Source organism: Mchenga conophoros, linkage group LG2 (genome assembly GCF_057382185.1).
Source record: "Mchenga conophoros isolate Kocher_MC1m ecotype Shallow Benthic linkage group LG2, M_conophoros_male_GT1.1, whole genome shotgun sequence".
Taxonomy (NCBI): domain Eukaryota; kingdom Metazoa; phylum Chordata; class Actinopteri; order Cichliformes; family Cichlidae; genus Mchenga; species Mchenga conophoros.
The window spans coordinates 30,997,099-31,015,114 of NC_140527.1; the positions used below are offsets into that span (position 1 = coordinate 30,997,099).

At 40.0% G+C, this 18,016-nt stretch overlaps 1 protein-coding gene across 3 annotated transcripts; it reads left to right on the plus strand.

Moving 5' to 3' along the window:
- The first annotated feature begins 701 nt into the window (after positions 1 to 701).
- Positions 702 to 17,215, plus strand: fbxw11a (F-box and WD repeat domain containing 11a). 3 transcript variants are annotated; one of them, XM_085293936.1, is made up of 14 exons: positions 702 to 859; positions 3,569 to 3,673; positions 5,808 to 5,876; positions 6,630 to 6,849; positions 7,195 to 7,381; positions 7,635 to 7,725; positions 8,182 to 8,319; positions 8,828 to 8,946; positions 13,051 to 13,300; positions 13,510 to 13,628; positions 14,801 to 14,911; positions 14,991 to 15,069; positions 15,601 to 15,765; positions 15,875 to 17,215. In XM_085293936.1, exons 1-13 carry the CDS (start codon positions 821 to 823, stop codon positions 15,760 to 15,762), a joined length of 1,689 nt encoding a protein of 562 aa, XP_085150062.1. In that variant the 5' UTR covers positions 702 to 820; the 3' UTR covers positions 15,763 to 15,765; positions 15,875 to 17,215. The 3 variants fall into 3 exon arrangements, with proteins under 3 accessions (XP_085150062.1, XP_085150080.1, XP_085150072.1); XM_085293946.1 differs by lacking the exon at positions 702 to 859 and adding an exon at positions 3,115 to 3,141; XM_085293954.1 differs by lacking the exon at positions 3,569 to 3,673 and having other exon boundaries at positions 703 to 859.
- Positions 17,216 to 18,016: the final 801 nt, after the last annotated feature.

Sequence of the window (18,016 nt, forward strand, 5' to 3'; positions counted from 1 at the left end):
AAACAAACTGACCTGCTTATTATGGTATTAAACCAATGATGGCGTAATAGACCGGAGGGTTGGGGATGTGAGTAATTCAAACCCATACACTTCGCAGGGATTCGCAGGAAAGCAACAACAGTTCAGCTAAGGTGAAGTTATCCCAAAGATCCTGGTTTATTGCCTTGTCTGGATTGCTCGGCTTAAAAGACGAAACAAAAAATCTGGACCAGGCTTTCCTGCGTCTGTATTGATGGAGTTTCAGGTTTTAAGCTGCAATGTTAATTCATCTATTGAACTGGTTTCTGGTTGTTAGTTGTTCTTGTTACCAGTTTTGATTATCTGTCACTACTTCGTTGAATTTGTTTTACCCATGCATAATCCTGAGTTTGCTAAAGTGTGTATTTGAGAACTTTAAATTAAGCGTCATAAAGTATCTGTTTCTGTCATGCCACATATTTAAAATAGCCAACATCCTGCAGCATCTCAGAGAAAAGCTATGCGGATGATTGATTTTGCCTTGGTGTATTCCTCTTCAGGATAGCAACAGCATCTTCATCAGTTTGCCTTTTTGTTTGGGGGAGTCACCGGGGAAGCCTTGGTAGCACGGCAGGCCAATCAATAAAAGGCAAAGAGGTGAAACCACGCCCACTTAGCCAAAATCTATCCAATCGGCGTGTTATTAAAGTCCATGGGCGTTACCATCCCCCACCCACCTTTTTGACACTGCCCTACCAAAGCTGTGTGGCTGAGCGAAGTGGATGACGTCTCTGAATTTGCGGGCCGCCGACGCAGGGCTGGGTTTCCATTTTCATAGCGAGTTTCGGGGGGGATCGTCAACATGGAGCAGGAGATGGAGGACAAAACGGTGGAACTGGTGGTAAGATCTTTTTCTATACGGCATTATGAACAACCGAATTGATCGCTGTCAGTGTTTTATTGAGGAAATCGCCGAGGCTCGATTCGACGCCAGGAACGGGCTGAAGCGACTTGTCGGGAGAGGTGGAGGAAAAAGGAGGGGGAACCAGAAATCAGAGGGAGGGCCTGAAATTATCGATACATTTTGCTACGAATGCTCCGCATACTGGTTGGATTGATTAACAAGTCTTAGACATCTCTCTCTGATAAATTTAAAACCTGTGTTGGTTTGGGTACAGTTTGTACATAATGGGAAAAATTAAGAGGTTGATGTGCAATCGTCGGTCGAAGGCAGACGAGAATTCTTGGGGTAGCGTTTACTGCGGTGACGCTGCGCCACTTTAACTGGGCCCTGCCTGATTCTTAGCTAGCCGCCATGCTAACACTGACTAGAATGTCGTGAAGTACGTAAATTTACGGGCAACGCGATGTTATATCATGTAGTTTTAGGGTAAGACGACTTACTCGATAAATGATGTGTCAGTCACATTTTTATACTTTATGTGAACATAGATAAAATCATAACAATGCGTTGCTTGTGTGTTTATATTTTTTTAAAGTGCGTAGAAGGAAGTGTATTGCTTTTTCATTCACACAGCGTTACCTCCACTAGCGAGCATTAGCAATTAGCTTAATAGCAAGCTTGCTAAATACGCTGCTTGACACCAACTTCTACATTTAAAAACAAACTGCTGACTATGTCTAGAAAAACTATTTTTGTAGCCACAAACATAAATTAAGACGACGGTATTATTTTCATTTTTAGTCAATTAAATTTTGCCAAAAACTATTGGGTTTATTGTATATTGATTTTCTGCCTCGATAAACTAGCCAGCTAGGCTAACTGTAGCCTACCAGCCGCTAACATTTACTCTGTGGGGTCAAAGTGGTCGTAAGGAAGACGTCAATTAATACGAGGATCTGATTTGTTATGTCAGCGAAACTGACCTTTAAAAGAATTTCAGTTTACACGTGTTTGGAAGATCTATCGGTTTGTGCAAGAAATACAGTGGTACTGTACAAATTAAAGGTTGAAAGCCGGGCCTAGTAAATAATGTCTTATATTCCGTAGTAGATAATAAGATGTAGTCCTGTTAAATTGGAAAAAAAGTTTCGTAAAAGAGCACCTAATATGTACTTGTACTAAAGAGTCATTTGCTTAAGCATTACAGGTGTCTATAGCCGCTGTCTGCCAAATAGTGATTCCCCAGATGTTTGCATTCGTTTTTATGTCTAATATACTTGCTAAATGTAATCAATAAGATTTATGAAGGGGCTATTATAAAATAAAGAAATTATGTGTATTGTAAGTATATAACTCTACAGTATTGTACCTGCTCTTCTTTCTAAATATAGTCAAGCCAGTTCTTTTTTTCCACTTAAAACATTTCTAGAGCTGGTATGTTGTTTGTTGTAATATCTGTTGCTTTCTTATCCAGATGTCTTAAAAACATGCTGTTAATCTCAATTAGACTTTTTAAAGGAGGGATAAAAATCACAAAATTGATGTCAAAAATATTTCATGAATGATAAACTATATTTTAACACGCCATTCACAACAGTTTGAGAATCCGCAATATTTTTTTTTTCCTTTGACAAATAATCACTTTTTGGTACAACATCTATCAATGACCTAAATCATTCCTCAGTAATTAAGAGCAAGTTGTCTTAAATTGGTAATCTCACCATACATCACAAAGGGGCTTAAAAGTTTATCTGGAAAAATTGGAGGTTTAAATTGCAATGTGGGTAGATAAAGTGACCTTTTTGTATGATTTGAGTAGTAATTTGGCCTTTTAGTTGAAGTAAATGGTAAAACTTAAAACTGAATTTAAGTGCTTGAACAGCCTTAGAATATGTGTCTAGTGATAAAAGCTATTTATCATCTATTCAGCCCATGGTTTTCAATTCAACGCTTGGTCATAATTTTCTTGACCAAGGAAAAAAAAGCTTAACATGTGACTAAAGTCATTAAATTACACTAAAGAATAAGACAAAGTGGAGCATAAATTGTTTACCTACACAGAAAATTGAGAATTTTGTCTGGGTTGTGTTCATGTGTTTAATTTAATTTATTTATTTGTCCCAGTGTTATTCACTAACCTCTCATGAGAGTGGGGATGGCAGAACAGTGGGTGGGGCTCATGTCAAAGCGAGAGTGACATTAATTGACGATTAATACCATTGCCCCTCCCTCTCCTCTACCTATCCCCACCCAGTTCATGTCTAATAATGCTTCCGTGTGTATGTTTATCAGTCTGTATCTGTGTGTGACGGGGTGTGTGTTCCTGCGCTCACCGTGCCAATGTGTGTAGCTCTAATACTGGTTTTTCCCCCTCACTATCCCCCACCTCTCTTCCTCCTCTCTCTCCACCTTTGATGGTTACACGCTCACGTCCTCTCAATTTCAAACCAAACCGTATTTATTTATCCATTCTTTTTGTCCCGTTACACACATTTACACTTCACTTGTCCTGCTTCTCACTCCCCACCACTTCCATCCATCTATCCATTCATTGATCCATCTATTCACTCACCCTTTTTGGTTTCCACTTCCCAACATCCCCCCCCCTCCTTTACTTCCCACGTCTCTCTTGCTCTTCCCTTTCTCTTCCTCCCTCACCCTGTCCACTTCGTTCTCCTCCTCCCTTCCTCTCTCTCTTTCACACAGTGCTCTGTGCCTCGCTCTCTCTGGCTGGGCTGCTCCTCGGTGGCTGAGAGTTTGTGTGCACTCAGGTGCCTGCAGAGCATCCCCTCCACCCGGGCTCACAACCAGGTTCTGCCTCTCTCCTCTTAATTCTGCTGCTCCTCCTCCTCCTTTCCCCTCCTCCCTTGCCATCTCCTCACCCTTTACTTTTTCTTTGCCCACCCCACACAACTCCTCATACCACCTTGGTGCACACAGCACCCACTCACCCCCTCACCCTCCTACCTCCTCACCTTCCGTTGTCCTGTCCTCCCTGTTCGAAGCACTCTGCTCTTGGGTTCTTCTTTGGTGCCTCCTCAAACACTCTGCTTAAAAGTAATTTTATTTATACAAAGTATAACATACTACTTTCAGATCTTTTGAAACAGAACAGTGAAAACGATAAAGTTGCCAGTGCTTTGTCTTGTTTAACCAAAAAAATTAAATAATCTGGATATGCCAAGTTTGAATAGTAAACTATTTCCTCAGTACTTTGGTATGGTAAGAGAAGGGATGCAAGGGTACCAGAGAATAACCATGCACTGAGGAGTATTGTTTTCTCTCCTTCTACCTGGAGGTGTGAGGGACGAGGTGGGGGTCCTCCTTCAAGCTCTGAGAGGCTACATGTTTGCTTGCTTGCCTGCCTAGCTAAACCTGATGTCTTTTTTGTGTGTGTGAATTTTATTTCTTTTTGCTTTTTCTTTTCTTCTATGCATGATCATTAACACTAGTAAGACCACCATCGCTTCTTATCCTGTCTGCTTTGGTAATTGAGAAGACCATTATGGCTTCTTATCCCATTTGACTTGGAACTTGAAAAAAATCCAAGTACAAAGTCTTGGTATTTGGATCTTTTTGTTTGTGTGGTTGTACTGATTGCAGCCACTCAGTTCTGTTGATTTTGCTCAAGCTCTTCCTGTAGCAGCATCACCAAAAGATGGTTATCTGCACTGAGCAAACTTGCAACAGCTCACACTTGAAGTATAAAAAAAGTAAAATAAACAACAGTGTCTACATGACCGTGCAAGCAGCTTTCAGGATAGAGCTTGTTTATACTGCAAAGAAAACTTTTCAGCTCCTGAAAAAAGCTTTAACAGATGGGCTTTTATAATGTATGGACCAACAGGTACACACTGTAGATTTGTTTTACCCCCCTGACATTACTGTTTTCAGATGATACCTATGGGTCATTCATCACCCACACATGTATACAATAGCTCTGACCCTCTCTGAGGTAAACCTCTTCCTGTTTGGGAACCTGGGGATACAAAAATGTAAACATTAAGTATAGCAGTAAACCTATAAATTACATCGATGAATTGGTGTGTTTCAAATGTAGATATGATTTAGATGGTTTTTGCTTTTTTATTTTTGCTGAGTGTACAGTTTGTTGTGAAGGCCTGTTAGCTCAGGAATATGCTTTTTTTTTTTTTTTTTTTTTAAATTTTTTATTAAACTGTTAATCTTACAGAGTAGAAACAAGCCTCATAACATCAGCAGTTCGTATTTTTAACAACTCTAAATGATAAACCAGGAGCCCCCAAGAGTACAGTTGATCTGTGATTTTTGCTGGATGGGTCTAATTAGGAATAACAATTGCTGTCTGCCTTTGGCTTCCAAACAAATATACATACTCTAAGGAGTCTAATAGTTTTAGTTGAATGTACAGAACATGTCAGTACATGAGCTGTGGATAACAATGTTAGTATTAAAGTTTCTATAGCATGTTTGCAGTCAATTTACAAAGGATGCTAGAAATAGCTTAATCTTATTTTCTTTCTATCATTTGTTTCTCAAAGACCAATATCTCTTTTATTACAGTTATACCTGAGCTGAGTGCCAGTGACATACCCAAGATTTTGCCTTTTAATTTCCTGTCCAGACTATTTGACCCACATCACAGACAAGCAAGAGGATAGATTCTTTGTTGCGGCGCTTTTTCTCTTTTCTTATTTTCTTTTCTTTCCTCACTTTGTGTGTGTGTGTGTGTGTGTGTGCGTGCGCGTGCATGTGTGCGCGTGCGTGTGTGCGTGCGCGCAAGGCTGTTTGTGTGGGCACGTCTCAGAAACTTGATGGTTACCCCCTCCTTGGCTGTGTTTGTTGCATTCTTGCGCCAAACGCTATCCACACTGCTGTCCCAGCTCTGAAAGTGCCTTTAAACACAGACTGAGTGAGAATGAAACACTAACCTGGGGCACGTCTTTGTTTTGTTCTTTATCCACAGAACACATCAGGGATGGAGTCACAGAACCTTGTGGACGATCTGTCGCCAAAGAAGAATACAGTTCTCAAGGTGTGCTTTATTACACTATTTCAAATGTACATACAACATTGGTATGGTTTATTATTTAAGAATTGTTTTAACTTTTGTTAAAGCTTCAGCTGACTTTAAAACTATTACGATTTGGACCTTTTTGGATTCTTAAAATACAGTAACCTTTGATATTTACATGAAAGGTTTTGTTGTCTCCTGCTGCAGTTCAAATGAAAACACCACTAATCAGTCTCTCTCTCTTTCTCTCTACTGTGTGTCTGGAGCTTTATTGCGTGGCAGTAAAAATTTATTTTGAACTTTGGGCAGCATTAATCCCCTTCATTCACGCCTATACATGGGCTTCAATAAGCACAGCAACTTTGAGCTTCGGTGTCTCCCCCACCTTTTTTGCCTCAATGTATTTATTTTTATTTAGAAAGCTTTCTAGACGGGAAAAATAAAATCATTTAGTAACATTAGATTGCATTACTTGAAAAACTACATTTGAGTTCAAATTTTTTTTAATGCCATGGTGTTAGCTGGGAAACTATGCACTGAAGAACTTCAAGTAAGTTCACCAATCCACAGGTGACACTCCCAGTCAGCATTTTCTCTTCATACAAAAATGAGCTGCTGCTCAAAGTTTGGTATACAGTTGAAATGATTTCCTGTGTCACAGCAGGAGCCTGAAAGATTTAACTGACTGGATTTGCATTATGTGACTATTTATCAACATCTTCTCAGTCTAACACAACTAGACATTTAATCTTCATGTGCTCCTGATATTTACAGCTTAGTAACGGTCCTGTTGTGGGATCTCGTAAACGCCCGTCAGAGGGGAACTATGAGAAGGAGAAGGAGCATTGCATCGCCCTGTTTGACCAGTGGTCGGAGGCCGAGCAGGTGGAGTTTGTTGAGCGCCTGATTTCCCGTATGTGCCACTACCAGCACGGCCACATCAATTCCTACCTCAAACCAATGCTGCAGAGGGATTTCATTACTGCGCTGCCAGGTACCAACAGAGATTGGTGGATGTTTGTTACCCACAGGTTTTGCATGACGTGCATCTTCCCTAACGGCATCGTAGCTCAACAAAGTTGGGTGGTCAAAAAGTCTTTGACCACCCAACTGTGTGTATATATGTGTGTATAAATTTTATTTTTTTTATTTTAAAAGGTAAACAGAAACATAAAACCCTTTTTAACCTTTTAGAAGCATTTTAAAGGAATAAACGCAACTTGATTTATTGATTGTCTTTGAACAATTCAGAATAAATGAGCTCTGGGGACAGATAAACTAACGAGGTGAGGTAATGTCACTGCTTGCACTTGGTCATCTCTTTTCCCCCTCTGTCTAGCCCAAGGCTTGGATCACATAGCGGAGAACATCTTGTCTTTCCTGGATGCACGCTCGCTGTGTGCAGCAGAGCTGGTATGTAAGGAGTGGCAGAGGGTCATCTCTGAGGGTATGCTGTGGAAGAAGCTCATTGAACGCATGGTCCGAACTGATCCGCTCTGGAAAGGCCTGTCCGAGAGACACCAGTGGTAAGACCGAATGCAGGCACTCCCAGATGCAGGTTAATAAGAAAATGAAAATGATATTGTAATGTGTATTGAAAGAAATCTGTTTAAAATATGGGTAAAAAAAATGTAAAAGGTTAATTTTACATACAGGAAAGCCTGAGGATAAAGTGGAAAGGTTATCCTTGGTTGGGCTTTAGTGTGTGCTTCACATGCAGAAATTCCCAGTGCACAAAGGAGAGTGTCATTCTCTCTCTCTCTCTCTCTTCCCCCCCAGGGAGAAATATCTGTTCAAGAACCGCACCTCAGAAATCCCACCCAACTCCTACTATCACTCCCTCTATCCCAAGATCATTCAAGATATAGAGGTAAGTCATAACGCCTAACGTGATTACATTCTCATTATTTTTATGACCTTCGGTTTTTTGTTTTTTTTTTTTTTGTTATCAGTTTGTATTATTGCACCAGATATTATTTGTCATCATGATTTTAAGAAAATGGACTTAAGTAAGCAAACCATTTATAGGCATAACTGTATAAGTTTGAAAATAACAATTAGTTACTGAGCTTTACATGGATTATTATTTTGGATTCAGCAAAGAGCAATGTGAATGTAATTATCCTCGAATGATTAATGTCTAAAGTTTTATTTTCACGTTCACATTTTGCTACACTTGTACAAATACTTCTTGATTATGAGTAATAAATGAAAAGATGATTTATTGTTTTCGTGTTAAATTATCATCCAAATAATGATGAAACCATTTTGTAGCGTGGTAGATGTTGCATCTGTTACAGACCTCTTTGTTTCTCTTTCCATCTAGACTATTGAGGCTAATTGGCGATGTGGCAGACACAACTTGCAGAGGATTCAGTGTCGCTCAGAAAACAGTAAAGGGGTTTATTGTCTCCAGTACGATGACGACAAGATCATCAGTGGCCTTAGGGACAATTCAATCAAGGTAACCGAGACTTGGTTATAAATAAAACATATTATTCTTGTGTTTTTTCTCTTTATGGCTTACCATCTTACTGTGTGTGGTGTTGGTCTGGACCAGCAGAGTGAGACAGAGAACAAGTGAATTATAGGAAAGAAAGTCTCAACTCCAGGCATGCTGTGTGTTCCACTTATCTGTCTGCCTGTGAGGGGCCTGCAAGAAGATGAGGATGAAGAGAAGGGGTGGATAGGGGAGGAGAAGAGCAGATTTGTCATCTTATTGTTATGTAGGAGGCTGACGCACAGCAAGGGAACAGCTGAATGGCTCTTATGCACATCAGTGCAGCAGTAGGGAAATGGGGCATGAATGCTGCTGTGAGACTGGGCCATTCTTAGCATGACCCAAATCTGCATTCTTTTAAAAAAAAAAAAAAAAAAAATTCTTTCTTTGTCTAAATCTTCCTGTGCTTCACTCATATCTTCCATTTTTTTTTTGTTTTGTTTTTTTGTTTTTTTTTTTGTGCTCCTTTTAGATCTGGGATAAACAGACTCTGGAGTGTCTGAAGATACTGACCGGTCACACAGGCTCAGTATTGTGTCTCCAGTATGATGAGAGAGTCATTGTGACCGGGTCTTCTGACTCAACTGTCAGGTACAGCGCATCTTTTTCCAGAAATAACACAGGGTGTTTTTTGGAGTAGGTCAAAGCTATGTCAGCAAGCTGAACAAATGGTTCAAGTTACTGAAGAGAAAGTTGTGGAAGTCTGAATAAAGCAGAGGATACCACTCAGTATGAATACATCGTATCTCTATATTTACTTCTGCTTGTGCTACAGTTTCAGTTTCAACACTCATAACTTTAACATTTTAAAAACGGTCTCAAAAGGCAGGCAAATATCTGAAAATAACCTTCTTCTTTTTTTTATAAACCTTTTTTTTTCTTTTTTCTTTTTTTACAATCCCATGGCATGGATATCTATGTAGATAATTGGAAGTTGGTTTAAAGCCATAGGACAGGGCTGTCAAACTCAATTGCACAGGGGGCCAAAACTCAAGGCACACTTTAGGTCGCTGGCCAAACAAGATAAAGATTTATTGAACACACTAAAACAATGTATTTTAAAAATAAATATGAATAAAAACAGACAGGAATATTATTCCAGATTAAATAAACTTAAAAAAATGAACTTTAACTTTAAATATTTTGCTCTTCATAAAAATATATCCTGTCAAAATTATGCAAGTTAGAAATATGAACATGCTGCCAGAAACCCCAGAAAAAATAAATGAAAGCATACACAAGGTTGGAGCCGCATGTAGACGGAGCTGGGACATTGCTTCAGGAATGGAACTAATAAACTGTGCGGGCCATTCATTGTCGTACTTTGCCTTGAGTGTATCATTACACTGCAGCTCCATCTGAATCTGCACAGGTGCAGTTCAGCAAAGTGCGCTGACTTGGTTCAACATTACTTTGCAACAGGGAAAGTGAGGCAGGTTGCACTAGTGCATTTGTGACAGCTTCACTCGAAATGCCTTCACTGCATCATACATGCCATGTCCATGAACTGACAGATTTCCTTGCTGAGCTCAAAAACTCTATTGAGAACGTTTCCCCAACTCAGCCAACGGACCTCTGTATGATAAGGAATGTCGGCAAACTCTGAATCTATTTCCCACACATCCCACGATTGTGTTACGGTGATCATTACATGCTCCATTTTTAGGACTTTACCACACAACGTTTCCTGGTGTATGATGCAGTGATATGCTGTTAACTCACCAGTACATTTCTCCTCTTACATCTTTACTCGCATCCTGCCGACTAGTCCGCTTTTTTTCACCGCACAACACCGGCGCTCCATCTGTTGTAAGTCCAACAAGTTTGTCCCAGGGCAGTTTCATGTCGGTTACACTTTGATATACGTTTAAAAAAAAAAAAAAAAAAAAAGCTTTTCCTGTCGTTGTCCCGTGCATCGATTTAATGTTCAATATTTCCTCTCCATGGATGAAGATGGTCAGCTGTGCAATGCATGTCTATACTCTCATCCATAGCAAGAGAGTATGCAATGAAGTTTTTGCTTCTTTCACACAACTGTGTTCTTAACTCATTCACTGCCAGCCATTTTCAAATCAGGTAACTCCCCACTGCCAGGGTTTTTGAGCATTTTTACTCATTTATGAAGAGCCACAGAAAACTGTGTGTTATGATCATATAAACGCTGAACCTACCAAAATGAAGAACAGACTCTCTTCTTTCATCCAAAAAAAAAGCTTGTTTCTACCATTTTCCATTCTTTAGTAATCAGCTGTAGAGGAGAGGTGGGTTCCACCAAAAATGCCTGTTTTGACCAAAGAAAGGGAGAAAACGAGCTTTTTGTGAAAAATACATTTCAAGCAGAAAAGTGCCTTTGACACTAATATTTCTTGCTTTGTGACACCTCTAACATATAAAATAGTTTTTCACTTCTATAAAACAGAAATAACACTGAGAAAGGTTTTGTTTTATCAAAACAATTTATTTACAAATATATGGAAAAATAAAATGTACATAGTGAAACATTTATTCACAATGAATAATTCACTTTTGTGTGGTAATCATTATAACACTTTCCGGGATGCAAGGGCACACAACAAGACTTGCACCACATTTTTGTCTCACTGCGCAATCCCTTACGTGCGCAAACCCTGCACCTCCTTGCAGGTCTACTTTTACTGCTGGTGGGCTTCAGTTTTCACTGACAAGCTGCCCGAGGTTGTATTCTAGCCCCTCCCATTGAAAAACGTAATTGACGTCTATAGACGTCAATGGCAGTGAATGAGTTAAATCAGTGGCCATCTCACAAACCCGATCAGCAATTGTATTTCTCCTCGGGCTCACATTTGCCAAAATCTGCGTTTTGTCTGGACACAAGACGTCACACACCTTCATCATGCAGGCTGATTTGGCTCATCTGCTACAATAAAACTTGCTTTCACAACAGCTTCACTTTGCGATTTTGCTCTGGTGAAAAATGTCTGCTGAAATGTCAGATTCTTCTTTAGCTCTTCTACTTTCTGTAGTTTCTGCATTTAGGTTTTTCAGCTTATCCTGACGTTTTGTCTCGTAGTGCAGTCTTAAATTAAATTCCTTAATTACAGCCACATTAGTTCCACTAATAAGACACATGGGTTTACCAGCAATGTCTGTAAACACATATTCAGTCACCCACTGGTGCTGAAAGGCTCTGCTTTCAGAATCAACTTTTCTCTCCACCATTGTGAGCGGCTAGCTTCGCAGTAACAGAAGTTGGACTTGATTGACGCGGGAATGTTCCCAGTTAGCCTAGCGTTCAGCAAGGAGGCTGCGGCGCTGCATTATGGGATCTGTAGTTTGTATATTATTAGCGCCTCATATCGCCGGGACATGCATAACATGGTACATAGTACATCTATATAAAATAATCTCGCGGGCCGGATATAAATGTACGCCGGGCCAGATGTGGCCCGTGGGCCTTGACTTTGACACATGTGCGATAGATCCTATGTGGTACAGGGTTTGTTTGTTTTGTTTTTTTTTTTTTTGTTTGTTTGTTTTTGTTTTGTTTTTTGTCTGCATTTTCTTTTAGATCTCTTAGATTGGTTACTGATGCATCCAAAGTAAAACATAAAATTCAGCGTAAGAACATGACCTAGAACCTGGACTTTTTTCCAGCAAAGAGCTCCAATTGGATTAGAAAGAAAAAGCAACCACTCAGAATCCTTTACACTGTTCTCCCATCTACACAGCAGCAGTTTATGCTATGAGCTTGAAATCCTTGTCTCATGTCCACACTTACAGCCAGGTTAATATTCCCAGCTAACATAACTTGCATGTCTTTGGACTGCAAGAGAAAATGAGAGCTCCTGGAGATTTTTAGTAGTCTTATGTATTTTTTCTTTTTTTTATGTTAATTTGACATCATTTAGTAATATGTTTGGTAAATGTGCTTTTCTAACAGCATCCCATCCGTCTTGTAAAAGCTTAGAATGCTCAAAATACTTTCTGCATGTATTGAGGAATCCTAATGTGTGCTTGTTTCACAGCCGGTCATGACTACAGCTGGTGTTGTGCATCTAAGAAATTGAATATAAAAACTTTAGCATATATCCTATCAAAATAAATTCGTTTTACTGTTTTTATTGGAGATAGTTGGATGCATTTCATTGCAGATATTGAACGTCTTGGCTTGTTGTGTATAGGTTGACACTTGCTTGGCTACTGCACACAGAAGCGCAACATTATTTCTCTTATTACTTCACACTTCAGGCGTACTCACTGGGCAGTATCCAAGGAAAATGTGACTTCACTTCCTTAGCAACAGTTTGACAGGCACTTTGTTTGTGGGATTGGTTGTCAGCTTTTCCAGAGTGTTGTGCGTTTGACTCTTGGCGCCTTAGTACAGCTCACTGTATGTACATGTCTGAAGTGTGAAATACTCTCTATTACAAATCTAGAAAAAAAACCTAAAATCTCGTGTGTCTCTATTGTTTTTCATTTTCCTTTGTTTTTCTTCCATGTCCTTTCCATCTCCTTTTTGACCTCTCTTCCTGTTGCCCCCATCTCATTTTTCTTTCCTTCAATCATTTTCCACTGTGTCATTTCTTCTTTCTTTGTTTTTACACCCCGTCCCTTGACATGTCTGTTTTTCCTTCTTGCCATGTTCTGTTTTCTTCCTCTTTCTGTCACCTTTGCCTTTAACATTCGACCCTGCTGACGTCTCCCTCCACTCTACAGGGTGTGGGAGGTAACGACGGGTGAGGTGCTGAACACACTGATCCACCACAATGAGGCAGTTCTTCATCTGCGTTTTGCAAATGGGTTGATGGTCACCTGCTCCAAGGACCGTTCAATTGCAGTCTGGGATATGGCCTCGCCTACTGACATCAGTCTACGCCGCGTCCTGGTGGGACATCGGGCTGCCGTCAATGTGGTTGACTTTGACGACAAATACATTGTGTCTGCCTCAGGGGACCGCACTATTAAGGTGACGACAGTTAGAGAAATGTTCCTTTACAAATCATTTCATCTTTCTTTTTCTTTTACAGAAATATTATCCATCTGATAAAATTTGGATTAATTTGATGTCAGAGTTTTTTAGTTTTATTTATCAGTAGAACAGATGTACATGATTAAAAACCCTCCAACTAAAATTTTCCTTAAATATTGTAAACTTTGTGTTGTCCCCCTGTGTAGGTATGGAGCACCAGCACCTGTGAGTTTGTTCGTACTCTAAATGGTCACAAGCGGGGAATTGCCTGTCTACAATACAGAGATCGTTTGGTGGTTAGTGGCTCATCTGACAACACAATTCGGTATGTGTGTGTGTGTGTGTGTGTGTGTGAAATTCATGGCTAAACTAGCAAACATATGTCCTCTAATTTAAAATCCGGTAGTCAGTTAAAACCACGGCCTTTGTTAGCAGATAAAGTCATGCTAAGTAATACAGGCAAGCAAAGAAGCAAAGTAATTTGGGATTATGTAGAATACCTTTCAATGTTTCACCATTAAACACCTCTTACATAAATTAAATGTCTGGCTAACGTGTTCAGTCTCCTGATGGGGCAAGATTACAGTAGCTGAGTTTATGATTGAGTATGCAAAAAAGAATGTCTGATATGTTTGTTCAGTTATGTTTACATCTTCTTTTATTTGTATTCACCATCAAATGACAGCATGAGTGTAGAGGGCAGCCAGTGTAATGAAGATCCCAGAGTTGGCTTGTTTATGCTCAGTTTTGGCAACAGACATATTTGTTAAATACTTAGGTGTGGCGTCATTCTGTGAGCAGCCATCAGCATTATTATTTTTGTGGTGTACATAAGTGGAAATCTTAGGTATCTCTTGGAGATGTGCCCCCAATCACCTGACTCTTACCTGCAATCTGTCACCTAACAGCTCAGTCCTAGTCGCTGTGTCTTATTTGAATCCCTGCAGTACTACAAACTGATTGCAGTTGAGAAATCTTTGAAGCTTTGTTCTGTTATTTTGATGGATTTTTGATGTACAGTAGAATTTGGTTCCAAAGCTCAATGTCAATAATGTGTTGCATTTCTATTTCTTAACTTGCAGTTTTCACAGGTGAGATTTTTATGTGAAGGCACAGCGAAAGGAATTGTGATTGCATCAGCATAATACACAATCAGCAAACACGTTAGGGCAAATGGATAAATATTGAGTCTTTGGTCTTAGCAGTCACTTTATTTGGCAACTAGATTGTGGCTTCGTGACTGACTTGTGCATAACTCCTTATGTTTAACTGTTAGTTGTCTGTTTGAAGTCTGTCAGTTTCAAAGGTTGTAATATTTTAGCTGAATTTAACATGAACACTTTATTTACAAGCATTAGCAATAATCTTTTTCTCTCAACAAGTGAGCTGAAAGTTTAAAAGTCCCAGTTTGACTTGTCAGTGTTTGGAATGATTGCTGTGTAAAAACTGCAGGGTCTGGATCTTGGTGTTTGTTTACAAAGGCTTCTCTTTCTGCAGGTTATGGGACATAGAGTGCGGGGCATGCTTACGAGTGTTGGAAGGTCACGAGGAGTTGGTGCGCTGCATTCGCTTTGACAACAAAAGGATTGTCAGCGGCGCCTACGACGGGTAAGTCATGTAAATACACCGTTTTGTGCACAGACTTTTGTTTTGGGTTTGTTTTGTGACATTTTGATGTACCGTGCAGCAAAATTAAGGTATGGGACCTGCAGGCAGCCCTGGACCCACGAGCCCCAGCCAGCACATTATGTCTGCGCACTCTAGTGGTGAGTAACAGCGATTTAGCATCCCCAAGTGTCTGACTAATGATGTGAGTGCAGCACCTCTGGGGGAGGGGAAAAATGTAGATGTTTGCCTTTTTTATACTAAAAATACAAGGAAATTTTTAATTTGGATAATTTTAACTACCAGTAAATGTCACTACATTTAATGTGCGTATTTGTTGATATTCAACGTAGTCACCATCCAGATATTAGTTTGTACATTCACCTAAAACAAACAAAAAACATTATGAATGCTCTTGAAAATACTCTCCACTAAATCTTATTGCTCTTTATTAAATAATTGTGTGTGTGTGTGTGTGTGTGTGTGTGTGTGTGTGTGTGTGTGTGTGTGTGTGTGGGGAGCACTGGGCATGGATGATTCATTACAAATTAACTGTGTGACTCTGGTGGAAAACCCATTGCTTGAACTTCTAGTCGGGCCTCTTTAATTTATGGAGAACAGTAGTTCTTTTAATAATCTAGCTCTGTGTGCTAATTATGTAAAAATTATTTCCTAATTTGTTGTGTTTTCAGGAGCACTCTGGTCGCGTGTTCCGTCTGCAGTTTGATGAGTTTCAGATCATCAGCAGTTCTCACGACGACACCATTCTGATATGGGACTTCCTGAACGTCTCAACCAACGGCCAGTCAGAGGGACGGTCTCCTTCGCGTACCTACACGTATATTTCTAGATAGCAGGTACCTAGCGACACCTGGCACTGTAAAACCTTTCTATAAAAATCCAGCATTCTGTGTTTACCCTTGTGGTGCAGACCCACCTGTGTGACACTCTGGCTTTCTCTCCCAGGTGTCACCATCAACTGTACCCTTTCTTGGAGGAACCCAGGGCTGATTGGTTGATCGGTGCATCCGTCATGGAAAGGAGCCCATCTCTTCTCGTTCCTCCTTGTCATCTCTCTGTCCATCTCCCACTCAGACCCCACCACCTCCTCCTCTCTGCCAGTTCTGACAGACTCTAAGCTTGTGCCCATTGCCTGCCCAGTAAAGCGACATATATATATATATATACACACACACACACAGGTCAACACTGTTGAGGATTCCCTACTACAAAACCAATGCAGCGCTCCCAAGAAGCTCACCTTCTACTACTAATTTATGTTTTGTAAAGTACACTAATGACAGTATTAACTTAGACCCTATATAAGTCACAAGCCCCCCCCCCCTTTTTTTTTTTTTTTTGTCCCCTTGATACAAACTTAAAGCAGCTGCTTCTCCTCAGTTTTCAGTCCCAGCCAAAACTGGTTTCCACTGATATGGAATCGCTTATAGATATATATTTATAAATATATATTACATAGACACACGCGCGCGCGCACACACAGACACACATATGTACACGCACAGTGGCACAGTTGGACAGAGGATGACCGGAGCTGTGATGCGGGAGACAGAGACTCTTTACTCAGCTCTAGGAAAGAAGGGAAGGATGGGAGCTGGAGGGAGTGAAGGAGGGATGGAGGGAGAAGTGTTTGGGATTGCATCCCTTCCTCCCTTTCACTCTCTCTTATGTCTCCCTGTCTCTCTCTTTCTCTCCACCCACCCCACCCTTCCTACGCTCCCTCTCCCCAACCTCCAGAGATGCACACTCGTTTGGAATATGGGGGTGCGCGCACATACACACTCAAAGTTTGCAAGAGTGTGTGTGTGTATGTGGACTTGTGAAATGGCAGAACGGAGCAGAAGCGTCACAGACATGCATGTGAGGGTGCCTTGGATACAGCATCCTGGTACACCTCTGCTCTTTTTTTTTTTTTTTTTTTCTTAAACTCTTTTCGTTTTTTTATTACTGTTATTTTCTAATTTTATTTGAGTATTTTTGGTTCTTAGTACAAAGAAAAAATCATACTAAGCGTAGTCCTTTCTTCCCACCCTCTTGCTCTTTCTCTGTCTTCTTCCTCATTCTTTCTTCTAATCTTGACCTCTTGTCCATCTGTCCCTTTCACACCATCTTTCTCTCCTTACATCATCATCATCATCGTGCTTGCTTTGGTTATGAGAGAAGCTGGAATTCAAGAGCTCAAATTTAGCTGTAAACGGAGTTGTCTTGTCAAAAATTGTGTTGTATATTAAAAATGATTTTTTAAAGAAGAAAATGACCTTATTGTGAATAAAGTACTTGACAGTGGTGGAGTGTTGAGCCAACTGTAACATGGATGAGTGTCTAGTTGTCTATCTGTTCTCGTCTGTGTGGATGGTACGTGTGGTGTATGTGTGTGTTGCACTGCCTCTCCATCTGACTGAAAGTTCATTAGGCCTTTATCTGAAGTATATTGTAAGCAGGCTAGATGGGAAGGAAGTAGCTGTTGTTACCTACAAGAAAACCGTTGGACCGAAAATACCCTTACACACAATGACACTTAATGTATTCTATCAGATTGCTTGCAGACACATTGTTTGGAGTACACGCAAATCTGAAAGAATGCTGCATGTAAATGCCGTCTGTCAACATGGAACATAGCCCTTTGATAGGTACTTATCTTTTACCCTATTGCGTTTTCTAAATAGAAATGGTGTTTTTTGGGGTTTTTTTCCTATTATTTTAAAAAATTAAAAAGGATGGCACGCATTATAAGCGCACACCTCGTTCGGAACATGTACATTAGGTACTGCACAAAATTTGAGTACAAAAATGTTTAACATAAAATCCATGGGGAAATTATCAATTCTCCCTGCTAGTGATCATCAATTTCAGTCTCCGATTAATGAAGACGTTCAGAAAATGAGTGCCAGTGGCTGAGAGTTTGAATTTAACGGAAGCCAGTTTGCATCTTGGCCTCAATAGTCAACTATGAGAGAGAAAGATATAGATTTTTTTTTTTTTTTTTTTTTTTAAAAGAAAGGAATGCATGCTAGTGAGGTTGTATTCCCTGTTGCTACTGTTCAAGTATTGAATGCAGCCACCAGGTGGGGGTATAAACTCAGCTTT

What these genes read in the sequence shown, in the direction of transcription:
- fbxw11a (XM_085293936.1), top strand. Translation starts at nt 821, where the DNA reads ATGGAGCAGGAGATGGAGGACAAAACGGTGGAACTGGTG. An exon ending in AGATCATTCAAGATATAGAG is followed by an intron (nt 7,726 to 8,181) that starts GTAAGTCATAAC and finishes CTTTCCATCTAG; the next exon opens with ACTATTGAGGCTAATTGGCG. An exon ending in TATGTCTGCGCACTCTAGTG is followed by an intron (nt 15,070 to 15,600) that starts GTGAGTAACAGC and finishes TTGTGTTTTCAG; the next exon opens with GAGCACTCTGGTCGCGTGTT.